General features: G+C 23.0%; 2 protein-coding genes across 2 annotated transcripts; both read right to left on the reverse strand.

Annotated features, from left to right (window-relative positions):
- Positions 1-487: 487 nt before the first annotated feature.
- Positions 488-4,028, reverse strand: LOC146721348 (aminopeptidase Q-like). The gene is made up of 3 exons (XM_085487097.1): positions 3,952-4,028; positions 1,731-2,234; positions 488-950 (listed from the first exon to the last, which is right to left on the reverse strand). Exons 2-3 carry the CDS (start codon positions 2,216-2,218, stop codon positions 488-490), a joined length of 951 nt encoding a protein of 316 aa, XP_085343223.1. The 5' UTR covers positions 2,219-2,234; positions 3,952-4,028.
- A 6,027-nt stretch (positions 4,029-10,055) lies between these two features.
- Positions 10,056-13,645, reverse strand: LOC114928254 (aminopeptidase Q-like). Its single transcript, XM_085487098.1, has 3 exons — positions 13,563-13,645; positions 11,326-11,829; positions 10,056-10,518 (listed from the first exon to the last, which is right to left on the reverse strand). The coding sequence occupies exons 2-3, from the start codon at positions 11,811-11,813 to the stop codon at positions 10,056-10,058; spliced, it is 951 nt and encodes a 316-aa protein (XP_085343224.1). The 5' UTR covers positions 11,814-11,829; positions 13,563-13,645.
- Positions 13,646-13,931: the final 286 nt, after the last annotated feature.

Consider the following 13,931-nt stretch of genomic DNA (forward strand, 5'->3'; position numbering starts at 1 on the left):
AAGTTCTTCTGTAATTTAACTATAACATTTAACTGATTACGATAATTTATTAAAATAACTTATCTAAATTAATTTGAATATCAATATATGTTATATATATATATATATATATATATATGTATTTAAAATTTGAAATTTAGACTAATAAACTCATAAATATGCAGTCATATATATGTATACAGGGTGTCACTTAATTGACACCCAATATTTATATGGCGATATTCCTCGTAGAAAACTGAGTCGAAAAGTCTTGTACCATTTTTTTCTGTAAGGTATATTAAAATAGTGATTATTCAGTAGCGTATTAACGTTACTGAATAATTACTACTCTGTTACATATATGTATATTTGATTAAGTAAGCCAAAATTTAAATGATTAGTGTAGAAAAATTTATGCTTCGGAATTATAATAAATCTTTACAAAGCTAAAAAAAATATTATAACTTTATTAAACTATAATTAAAATTATTTTTATTTAAATAATGTATTAACTGAATAAAATCACTCCACAATTCCGCCTTTTATACTCGGTCAAGTCTATCGGAATAATTACATAATCCATTTTTGGCTCGCTTCTCGAAATAATCCTCCATTTGTTTTCTAAATACATGCTTACATTTCCCGCAACATATTGCGCCCATTTCTTGTAAGATATCAAATCCCATTTGCTCCAAAAATAGATTTTGTTTATCTTGGAAATATAATCTGATTGCAAATCGAACATTATAATCGTGACATCGTTTACAGAAATTTTAGGTGTCATGTGGAACAGTAAACGTATCATCCCGTTATACGAAAAATCGACTTCTATTGATATCGTATTCGATATAGCATAGTATCTTGTATCCAATTTGACGGTGATGTTAAAAGTTGCTTTTAATTTTGGGTCGTCCCAACACGGAAATAATTGTCGAGCATTTTTCGGTTGAAGTAAAGTTGCGAATAGAAACCTAAATTTTAAAGTAAAAAGCTTTAAATTATAATAACAACAAGTTTTTGCAGTTGTTGTGTAGGAACATTAAAGATTGCAGAATGCACCAAAGAAATTTATAGATAATATTTAAAAAGTATATTATCAGAATGTTTTCTGTTATCTAATTGTAAGTATAATAATACAAATGATCTAGATAAAATTTTGATGTCAGCTTACTTTCGTATAACACTAAAAATATATATTATCCATATCTATGCACCTTAAATAAAAATAATGTTATTCCTATTTAATTATATCTAGAATAATGTTCAGATAATTTGATTAAGAGTCCTAGCACACACACACATACACACACACTTGCACGCACGCACGCACGCACGTACGCACGCAAACGCACACGCATACGCACATACATATATATACTCATCTAGTAGTAAAATTTAAGCAGTGAGCGATAAAAACGTACAAATAAAAAAATGAATATATTTTATAAACCTCTTTTATAATTTACATTGTTCTTATAAGCTGTATAATTTTTTACATAAGCAATTTTAAAAATAATGTTATCTACATGATTCACAATATAACTTTATCTTTTATCTAGATATATATAAATTTAAAATAACATTCATCTTATCAAATTTTCATCTCACTTTTATCTAGATAATTTTAAAATCATCTAAGTATACAACATTGTATAATATATGTGTATATAAATATTAGCGTATTTTTATTATTACATGTTTACTCATGCATTATTTATTAAACACTACTTTTATTATTTTAATATACTTACTCTTTATCTCTTCTATCTTCTCTTTTTATATAGTACATTCCATAATGCCGATGAACAAATATGATTTCATATTTTACGTACATTGTATAAACTCCACAATCTAAGTGTGTATTTTCAGGCGATAAATATTTAATGAAATTCAAAGTAGCAAAATTTCTCGAATAATCAAAATTTGGAGTATAGATTGTTCCATTAGGCGATTTAAGCATCACTTTCACTATATGCTCGGATCTTGCAATATGTAGAGTTATGTTTGATATTTCACAATTAATATAAAAAGTGGCATTCAACTCGCCAATGAATGAAATGCCTGGTAACACTATCATATCCAGGTTGTAATGAATCGGCATTATACAGTCGTTGTTCGATGAATTACGGTAATTAGGTACGGTATGGCACGGAATTTTTGCGTTTTCATTGGTAAAAGTGGCCATTGTTATTACAGTAATGTATAATAATATATTTAATGACCATTCTAGAAACATCATATTGGATTTCAAAAATCTGAAAATAAAAAATTATTTCTTTGCTAATAGTAAGAATAATTAAACAAAAAAACAAATAAGGAACGTGGAAAGAAAATATGCATAATATCGCGACTGCTATAGAAGTATAAAAAAAACAATAAAACGAAAATAGAAACTCAAAGAGTCAAATAAATAGAATTGCAAAAAAAATAAGGAACCTAGACTAAAAAATTATTAAATTAAAATAAAAATATATATATTAAAATATTAAAATATTAAAATTTTTTAATAAAAAAAACGAAACAAAATCTTTATAAAATAAAAATTATAAAAATCTAAAATAAAGAAAATAAAAAAAAATAAAAAGAAAAAAGTTTTTCAAATATTTAAATAATGCGTATTTATAATCATTAATAATAATAATGAACTACAAATTAAATTTCTTTGCTAGTAATAAGAGAATTAAACAGAAAACATAAGTAAGGTAACACAAGTTAAAAATTGCAAAAGAAATACACCAATTTATAAATACATATAGGTTATCAATTTAACAAAGAGTTTGTATGAACAATATAGTTTATCTACTTTGACTACGCAATGTATGTTAATTTTAATTTAAAAATTTTTTATAAATTCTATTAATAATGTATAATATTCAATTTTGACAATTAAATTTTTTAAAATCCAATATTATATAGACCAATGGCTGATTAGTTTATAATGTATATTGTAAAACATAAATCGTTTATAAGTAAATAGAATTATTAAGTAAAAAAAAAATATATATATAATACTATTTAAATACTGAAATTATAAATGATAAATTAGAATAATTATTGTAAATACTAATGTAATATAATAAATGTAAGTTGTAATACCGAATATTAAATAATTTACATTATAAAAGAGAAGTTGTGTATATTGTTTATATTTAAGCTATATTGTTCGTATTTCTGTTTTTTCAAATTGAAATGTCTATAAAAACTTGTTTATTTAATATTTTTCATAAATCATTTATTTAATATTTTTTATAAATCAATTTGATTTTTTATAAATGTTATAATCGGAAAAATATAATAAATAAATTTTGCACAAAAATGTATAAAATAATATCTTATCTTTAATAACTAAATTTTAACCGTTGTATTTTCAGCTGTTTATCAATATGTTTTGTCATCATAATTATATGTGTCACTGTATGTGTAATGTTTAGTTCCAAAAAACGGATAACGAAGAATTAGCTGTCGCAAAATTAAACTCAATTTAAATTATGTCTTTATATCGTCTTATGACAAATTAATCTGAACTTAAAAATAACAATATTTATTATTGTAGAACCACTTTTTTAGAAAAAAATTAAAATTTATATTTGTTCCTTTCTTCATAATTATGACATATGTAATTTTTCAATAATATTACACAAAGCATTTACTTAATTTTGCAATAATGTTACAAAAAGCATTAATTATCGATATCCTTTTGAGGTAAAATAAATTAAACAAGTATACACAATTTGTTATAAGATGAAACAAATTAAAAAATGTTTTTACAAAACTGAAAAGGTTTCAAATATATTATGCAGAGAATATAGAAATAATTGAATATAGAGACAGTTGAAATAAAAAATATTATTTTTTCTTAGAAATGAAATAAAATATTCTTTAAAAAACAAAAACTCTGCAATTGTGTCCTTTTTGCATCTTTTATATACATTTATTACAAAAAAATATTAAAATATTCTATATTTCACAGACCTTTAGTCTTTTGTTTGTTGAATCACAGGCGTTATTTTAGCCAAAAGTGTGTTGCTCAATTTTAATCTTGCTTCCTCGAGAGACTATCGATGACTGACGACGTTTGCGATACGACATGAAATATTTACATATATAAATCTATAAAGTTACACGCGTAATAATATAAGAGACTTGTTTGATTATTACTCGATCGATGAAAGTTAAAACAAGATTGAACAGTTTTCAACATATACTTTGAATTTAACATTTAAAATTGTCTTGAAATTAAGCGTACAAGAAATCCAATCAGGTAATTTTCATACATTAAGAAATGAGTATTGTTTAATTTTCACTAATTTTTGTACATGTACATTATTTCATATTTTTCTATTTTTATCGGATTTTTGTTTCATATTTATTTCTTTAAAAAGTTTAACTGTACTTAAATTTAATGATAAACGTTTTCATTTTGATAAAATATAACTTTCTATTATAATGGTACATGTGATTAGTAAATAAAATAGAAATGGTTTAATAAGATATGATTATATAAAAATTAGTTTTAAAAAGCACAGTCTTAAGTAATAAATAGTTTTCGAGATCAATAATGTTTTAATATCGGGATTGCAAAATTCAAGATTGCGGATCCAATATGGTGGATCAGTATTGAGAAAAAATAAATTCCAGGATGTAGTTACTTCCGAATAAAAGATCTGATTCCACATTAAAATACATCATGTTTTTTAATTTGTTTATTTAAATATTTTTATTTCATTGTTGAATAGAATTCTTTAGTTCTAACATAGAAAATATTAATAGTTTTTATATTAATTATTTACTATTAATATTCTCTATGTTAGAACTAAAAAATTCTATCCAACAATAAAACAAAAATATTTAAATAAACATACTAAAAAACATAATGTATATGAAAGTGTAATAAAATCTTTTATTCGGAAGTAACTACATTCTGGCGTCTAGTTTCTCTTAATACTGATCCACCATATTGGATCCGCAATCTTGAATTTTGCATACCCTATATTAAAACATTATTGATCTCGAAAACTATTTGATAAGTGTTTAACCAGAACTTGGTTTCATTGAAAATTCATCTATATGTCATCGATTTTAGTTGTCTTCAGATCGACCGAATAACGCTATTTTCAATAGTTTTGATAGATTTTCAATACTTTTCTCAGGTCTCTAAGAAAAAGGACCATCAGTTTTACATCTTATATGGTTCATAGGTACCCATGGAACTCGAATTTTAGGTTCCATCGATAGTCGAAAATTCGACCTTTTTTAACATCCACCTTTTAAAATTAACTTTAATTATATATGATTAATTTATATACAGATACTTGAAGATAATTTTATTTGATCCATTTATAAATTTATTTGTTGTATTCATAAATTTTTAAATGCATAATAGAGTTTACTGCATTTTAAATATTAATTCAACCGACTTTCGGGTTGATATTTTTTTCGCCTATAACTTTACAGGGTTACAGTTAAAAAAGGGAGCACATAAATTGGAGAACTACACCAAAAATACTATTTCTAATTAACGAAAAAATTAAGTTTCGCCTATAACAGACGTAAAAAACATCGCGTAAGACTCCACAGCCGATATATATATATATATATATAAATATATATATATATATATATATATATATAAATGATATGTTAAATATTAATGTAAGAAAAAAAAAATAAAATATTTAATTTTTTATTTTTAAATATTTCTAGCAAACATCAAATATTTATTAATGTTTTGGATCCCTCTAATATGTAAAAAAATTTATCGATATAATTTAAAATACCTTAAATACTTCCGAAGGATAGAGTCCAGAATTAATAAATGGAATAATATTTGACATGTATTCCAGAGCTTTAAACATAGGATACCATGCCACATAATCGTTCTCTTGCCATAAATAACTCGAGAGTTCCCAAAATGTAGAAAAATTGAGTTTTCCCTGTATCATCAGATGGAATGAGTCATCGATGATTTGGGCTCGATTCAGAACATGTATATTTGTATACTGTTCAGAATTTAAGTAACGCGCAATTAATTTCCAATTTTCGCCATCATAATTGACGCGATAAAATCCTGTACACGACACACGGCATAAATTTTAATATTTACTTTTTTGTTCAAAATATATGATATAAAATATATTTCGAATATATATGTTTTTATTTTATGATGATTTAAGGACGTATTAATTGTACTGCAAATTGGGCACATATTATACAATAAATAATGGCAAATTCTTATATATTGTTAATTATAGAATAAAATGTCGATAATTGTAAAAAAGAATAAAGTTCTGAAAAACAGATATAACTATAAAGAAATTATATAAACAAAAACTGATTATAGTTAGAAAAGTAACAATAGTTGAAACTATTTTCATTATTTTAAACTAACCAAGGTGTTTCTTATATTTATTGTATAATAACAAAATACACACATATTAAACTTTGAGATTTAATATTTACCAATTTGTTGTAAGTTGAAAATTATCCACTTTTTTGGATAAAAAAACTGTATTTCCCACTTTGGATTTGAGCGCGTCAAATAACAAATATTTGAAACAGTTACATCAAAATTGATATTTGCTTCTTCAGTAAAAGTGACAGGTATAAAATATGGATTCTGATCCATGTCGTCCTGAAATTCTAAAAATATTTTTGTACTATTTCTAGAATAATATCGTGTAACATTTAGCACGGGATAATGCTGCTGCATAGACCAAATAGCCATAATCTTTTTTATGTCCAAATTATATCTTTTAAGATTTAATTTACTCATAAAAATTGACATAATGCTCCAGAAATCATTGAAAGTATTTGCCATATCAGGAGAAATAAATCTGTAAAATTTAAAAATGTGATAACACCATACATCACTGAGTAGCAATTAGAAAATATAAAATTATGATAATTATTATGTTCTTATTGATATTGCTAGAATAATTCACTTTAGATTAATGTCGATTCTCACAAAAATCAAATTATGATGACATAAAGAACGAAATAATAATTTTTATACACACATTGTACAAAATAATCTACATTTCCATATTAATGAAATATAAATAAATAAATAGCATTAAAAAATGTATACACGTGTTTAATTGTATTTCGTAAATATATATTATTTTAATATTTATATTAAGTTTGTTATATTTAAAACACCTTAAAATATATTATTTGAACATTTATATAAATATTTATACACATTATATATTTTTATTATGTTTATCTCTGTCTTTATTCACTTATTAATTAACGAAGTTAATAATAATTTGCAATATTTAATATCTTTTTTATTTTCTTATGTTTGTTATTTATGGAAGTTTGGTTCGTCATTAAATATATTTTCATATGTGTTCATCATTCAGATTGTATTTTCTTTGAGAAAGTTTTTTAGGTTTTGCTATTATTTTGTATTTACTTTCCTGTATGTGTGTCTCTATGTGTTTTAATGATAATAATAACACCATATTACAGCTAAAAATTATTTTAAACCAAATAGAATAATTTTTTCAAATTTTTGACTTGTGAAAACGGTGTCGAAAACTAAATTTTTCATTAGCATTTCAATTCTCCAAAATAATTGAGATTTAATGTATAAAAAAGGATTTTCTTGCAATATTTTTAAGATTTTTTTTAATAAAAAAAATAACGTCATCTAATAATCTAATCATCATATCATGAGGAGAAAAATGAACAATAGTTCATACCTTATAATACACTTTATTTTTATTTCAATTTCTTACTTTTCAGTCGTATTGAAAAAAATTTAAATACAGAGTTTTGCTGAAATTCTAAATAGATTTAATCATATTTTTAAAAAAATCTCAAATATCTAACAAAAACCATTTCTTACATAACAAATCTCAATTATTTCGAAAACCTGACGTACTGGTAAAAATTGGTTTACGTCATTGTTTTCAGCATAAAATTGTTTCCATAATTTTATAAGATTTTTGAAAATTTGAAAGAAACACCATTTAAATAAGAATAAAAAAAGAAAAAATTTTTTATAAATTAATATTATTATATTGCATTGTAAGTATTACTTACTTCCTATTTAAATAATTGTCAATACTTCTCCAAAATAAGATAGATGAAATTATTTTTTCTAACATGCGCCAAAGGGCTGCTCCTATAATAAAAATATAAAATATGTTTAAAAAATATATATATACACATTTTATTTACAAATTCAATCCCCATCATGTTCATAAATTCACTAAACATAATTACTATAAACTAGTATAATACAAAAAAAACTAATTTTAAATTTAATTTACTTTTATTTTTGGCAGAATAAAAATAAGAAGAAATAATTGTAAATTTAATACTTTTTATCTTTTCTTAGATATATATAGTCAGCCATTCCAACTATTGGTTACAAATTATTTACAAATTTTATTAATGACTGGTATAAATATACTTTATACCTGTCAATTACATTACATAAATCAAATGCACATACAAACATACCCACAGTATGAGAAAAAGGAGAAGGTGAATTAATTTTAAACATATAATTAGAATTTTCCTTAAAATAATTTACAGCAAATGGATGTAAATAATAAGAATCATCTCGGATTTGAACTACAAACAAGTCCATCATCCGAGAATCTGGATATATCTGCAGAAAGAAAAACGAGATTGGATATTATAGAATTTTCATGAGTAATATGTAATAATTTGAAATAAAAATATTATTACAAATATTATTGCAGTACATATACTCTTCACAAGTTTGGAAACATCTTACATTTTACAGTTAAACAATTGTATGACAGCGATTTGTCATATATATAAATGTTATTTAAATATTTTACGTTTTTTTTACAATTTATTCATACAAAAACACAGATTCTGCACAGATCGCTGTTATACGATTGTTTAACTGTAAAATGTAAGGTGTTTCCAAACTTGTGGAGAGTACTGTATTCAAAATATTTATTTGTATGTTTGTGTGCAAAAGTTATTTAAATTATAATAACATAATTTACATGTACTTATTAACTACACTTAATATATTTTTTAATAGTTTATATATAATAAAAATTTAAATAAAAGATTTTTTTTTCTAATTAGCTTAATAAATATGAAACAACCTTATCGATAATATATGATTCGAGGAACACAACGAAGCCTTTGTTCAACCACCAGGAAGATTGACATAACGAATAGAAAAAATTATTAAACCAATAATGTAATATATTATGAGCTACTGAACGCATTGCTAAAGTTTTAAATGCAACAGGATAAAATTCTTCATTGTAGATAATATTTGTTTTGCTAAAAATTGTTTGTAAATAAATAATTTATATCAAAATATTTTAAAAGTTAATAATATTATATTATTATATTATTATTATTATTACTAATTTTATTATTATTATTATTATATTATATAATTATATTATATTATTAGATTGTTATTATTTGTAATATTAATATGCATATACATATATATATATATATATATAAAGTTTCCAAATTAATAATTTAAATTTTTAATGATACACAAAAAGTAAAGTATTATTAAATATTAAATGTCTATATATCTAATGACTATTACGTGATATATCTAAGTTCTTCTGTAATTTAACTATACAATTTAACCGATTACGATGATTTATTGAAATAACTTATTCAAATTATTTTAGATACTAATATATGTTATATATATATATATATATATATATATTTATTTATTTAAAATTTAAAATTCAGACTAAATAAACTCATAAATATGCAGTCATATATATACATATATGTATACAGGGTGTCACTTAATTGACACCCAATATTTATATGGCGATATTCCTCGTAGAAAACTGAGTCGAAAAGTCTTGTACCATTTTTTTCTGTAAGGTATATTAAAATAGTGATTATTCAGTAGCGTATTAACGTTACTGAATAATTACTACTCTGTTACATATATGTATATCTGATTAAGTAAGCCAAAATTCAAATAATTAGTGTAGAAAAATTTATGCTTCGGCATTATAATAAATCTTTACAAAGCTAAAAAAAATATTATAACTTTATTAAACTATAATTAAAATTATTTTTATTTGAATAATGTATTACCTGAATAAAATTACTCCACAATTCCGCCTTTTATACTCGGTTAAATCTATCGGAATAACTACATAATCCATTTTTGGCTCGCTTCTCGAAATAATCCTCCAATTGTTTTCTAAATACATGCTTACATTTCCAGCAACATATTGCGCCCATTTCATGTAAGGTATCAAATCCCATTTGCTCCAAAAATAGATCTTGTTTATCTTGGAAAGAGAATCTGGTTGCAAATTGAACATTATAATCGTGACATCGTTTACAGAAATTTTAGGTGTCATGTGGAACAGTAAACGTATCATCCCGTTATACGAAAAATCGACTTCTATTGGTATCGTATTCGATATAGCATAGTATCTTGTATCCAATTTGACGGTGATGTTAAAAGTTGCTTTCAGTTTTGGGTCGTCCCAACACGGAAATAATTGTCGAGCATTTCTCGGTTGGAGTAAATTTGCGAATAGAAACCTATATTTTGAAGTAAAAAGCTTTAAATTATAATAACAACAAGTTTTTACAGTTGTTGTGTAAGAACATTAAAAATTGCAGAATGTACAAGAGAAATTTATAAATAATATATAAAAAGTATATCATCAGAATGTTTTCTGTTATCTAATTGTACGTATAATAATACAAATGATCTAAATAAAATTTTAATGTCAGTTTAATTTCATATAACTACTAAAAATATATATTATCCATATCTATGCACCTTAGATGAAAATAATGTTATTCTTATTTAATTATATCTAGAATAATGTTTAGATAATTTGATTTAGAGTCCTAGCACACACACACACACACACACACACACACACACACACGCACGCACGCACACGTACGCACGCACGCGCGCACGCACGCACGCACACGCACACGCATACGCACATACATATATATACTCATCTAGTAGTAAAATTTAAGCAGTGAGCGATAAAAACGTACATATAAAAAAATGAATATATTTTATATATCTCTTTTATAATTTACATTATTTTTATAAGCTGTATAACTCTTTACATAAGCGATTTTAAAAATAATGTTATTTAAATGATTCACAATATAACTTTATCTTTTATCTAAATATATATAAATTTAAAATAACATTCATCTTATCAAATTTTTATCTCACTTTTATCTAGATAATTTTAAAATCATCTAAGTATACAACATTGTATAATATATGTGTATATAAATATTAGCGTATTTTTATTATTACATGTTTACTCATGTATTAATTATTATATACTACTTTTATTATTTTAATATACTTACTCTTTATCTGTTCTATCTTCTTTTTTTATATAGTACATTCCATAATGCCGATGAACAAATATGATTTCATATTTTACGTACATTGTATAAACTCCACAATCTAAGTGTGTATTTTCAGGCGATAAATATTTAATGAAATTCAAAGTAGCAAAATTTCTCGAATAATCAAAATTTGGAGTATAGATTGTTCCATTAGGCGATTTAAACATCACTTTCACTATATGCTCGGAACTTGCAATATGTAGAGTTATATTGGATATTTCACAATTAATATAAAAAGTGACATTCAACTCGCCAATAAATGAAATGCCTGGTAACACTATCATGTCCAGGTTGTAATGAATCGGCATTATACAGTCGTTGTTTAATGAATTACGGTAATTAGGTACGGTATGACACGGAATTTTTGCGTTTTCATTAGTAAAAGTGGCCATTGTTATTACAGTAATGTATAATAATATATTTAATGACCATTCTAGAAACATCATATTGGATTTCAACAATCTGAAAATAAAAAATTATTTCTTTGCTAATAATAAGAATAATTAAACAAAAGAACAAATAAGGAACGTGGAAAGAAAATATACACAATGTTGCGACTCCTATGGAAATATAAAAAAAACAATAAAACAAAAATAGAAACTCAAAGAGTCAAATAAATAGAATTGCAAAAAAAATAAGGAACCTAGACTAAAAAATTAATAAATTAAAATAAAATATATATATTAAAATATTAAAATATTAAAATTTTTTAACAAAAACACGAAACAAAATCTTTATGAAATAAAAATTATAGAAATCTAAAATAAAGAAAATAAAAAAAAATAAAAAGAAAAAAGTATTTCAAATATTTAAATAATGCGTATTTATAATCATTAATAATAATAATCAACTCCAAATTAAATTTCTTTGCTAGTAATAAAAGAATTAAACAGAAAACATAAGTAAGGTAACACAAGTTAAAAATTGCAAAAGAAATACACCAATTTATAAATACATATAGGTTATCAATTTAACAAAGAGTTTGTATGAACAATATAGTTTATCTACTTTGACTACGCAATGTATGTTAATTTTAATTTAAAAAATTTTTTATAAATTCTATTAATAATGTATAATATTCAATTTTGACAATTAAATTTTTTAAATTTTAATATTACATAGACCAATGGCTGATTAATTTATAATGTATATTGTAAAACATAAATCGTTTATAAGTAAATAGAATTATTAAGTAAAAAAAAAAAATATATATATATATAATACTATTTAAATACTAAAATTATAAATAATAAATTGAAATAACCATTGTAAATACTAATGTAATATAATAAATGTAAGTAGTAATACCGAATATTAAATAATATACACTATAAAAAGGGAGTTGTGTATATTGTTTATATTTAAGCTATATATTGTTCGTATTTAAATGTTTATATTTAAGCTATATATTGTTCGTATTTCTGTTTTTTCAAATTAAAATGTCTATAAAAACTTGTTTATTTAATATTTTTTATAAATTAATTCGATTTTTTATAAATGTTATAATCGGAAACATATAATAAATAAATTTTGCACAAAAATGTATAAAATAATATCTTATCATTAATAACTAAGTTTTAACCGTTGTATTTTCAGCTGTTTATCAATATGTTTGTCATCATAATTATGTGTTACTGTATGTGTAATGTTTAGTTCCAAAAAACGGATAACGAAGAATTAGCTGTCGCAAAATTAAACTCAATTCAAATTATGTCTTTATATCGTCTTATGACAAATTAATCTGAACTTAAAAAGAGACAATATTTATTATTGTAGAACCACTTTTTTAAAAAAAAATTAAAATTTATATTTGTTCCTTTCTTCATAATTATGACATATTTAATTTTTCAATAATATTACAAAAAGCATTTACTTAATTTTGCAATAATGTTACAGAAAGCATTAATTATCGATATCTTTTTGAGGTAAAATAAATTAAACAAGTATACACAATTTGTTATAAGATGAAACAAATTAAAAAATGCTTTTACAAAACTGAAAAGGTTTCAAATATATTATGCAGAGAATATAGAGATAATTGAATATAGAGATAGTGGAAATAAAAAATATTATTTTTTCTTAGAAATGAAATAAAATATTCTTTAAAAAACAAAAACTCTGCAATTGTGTCCTTTTTGCATCTTTTATATACATTTATTTCAAAAAAATATTAAAATATTATATATTTCACATACCTTTAGCCTTTTGTTTGTTGAATCACAGACGTTATTTTAGCCAAAAGTGTGTTGCTCAATTTTAATCTTGCTTTCTCGAGAGACTATCGATGACTGACAACGTTTACGATACGACATGAAATATTTACATATATAAATCTATAAAGTCACACGCGTAATAATATAAGAGACTTGTTTGATTATTACTCGATCGATAAAAGTTAAAACAAGATCGAACAGTTTCCAACATATACTTTGAATTTAACATTTAAAATTGTCTCGAAATTAAGCGTACAAGAAATCCAATCAGAAAATTTTCATACATTAAGAAATGAGTATTATTTAATTCACTAATTTTTGTACATGTACATTATTTCATATTTTTTTATT

This window comes from Nylanderia fulva, unplaced genomic scaffold, assembly GCF_048542155.1.
Source record: "Nylanderia fulva isolate GAGA-0341 unplaced genomic scaffold, ASM4854215v1 Scaffold5, whole genome shotgun sequence".
Classification (NCBI taxonomy): domain Eukaryota; kingdom Metazoa; phylum Arthropoda; class Insecta; order Hymenoptera; family Formicidae; genus Nylanderia; species Nylanderia fulva.

Excerpts from the sequence above, each read along its gene's own strand:
- LOC146721348 (XM_085487097.1), bottom strand. The coding sequence starts at position 2,218 with ATGATGTTTCTAGAATGGTCATTAAATATATTATTATACATTACTGTA. Across the intron at positions 951-1,730 it reads GAAGATAGAAGAGATAAAGA|GTTTCTATTCGCAACTTTAC; the intron begins GTAAGTATATTA and ends TTTAAAATTTAG.
- LOC114928254 (XM_085487098.1), bottom strand. The coding sequence starts at position 11,813 with ATGATGTTTCTAGAATGGTCATTAAATATATTATTATACATTACTGTA. Across the intron at positions 10,519-11,325 it reads GAAGATAGAACAGATAAAGA|GTTTCTATTCGCAAATTTAC; the intron begins GTAAGTATATTA and ends TTCAAAATATAG.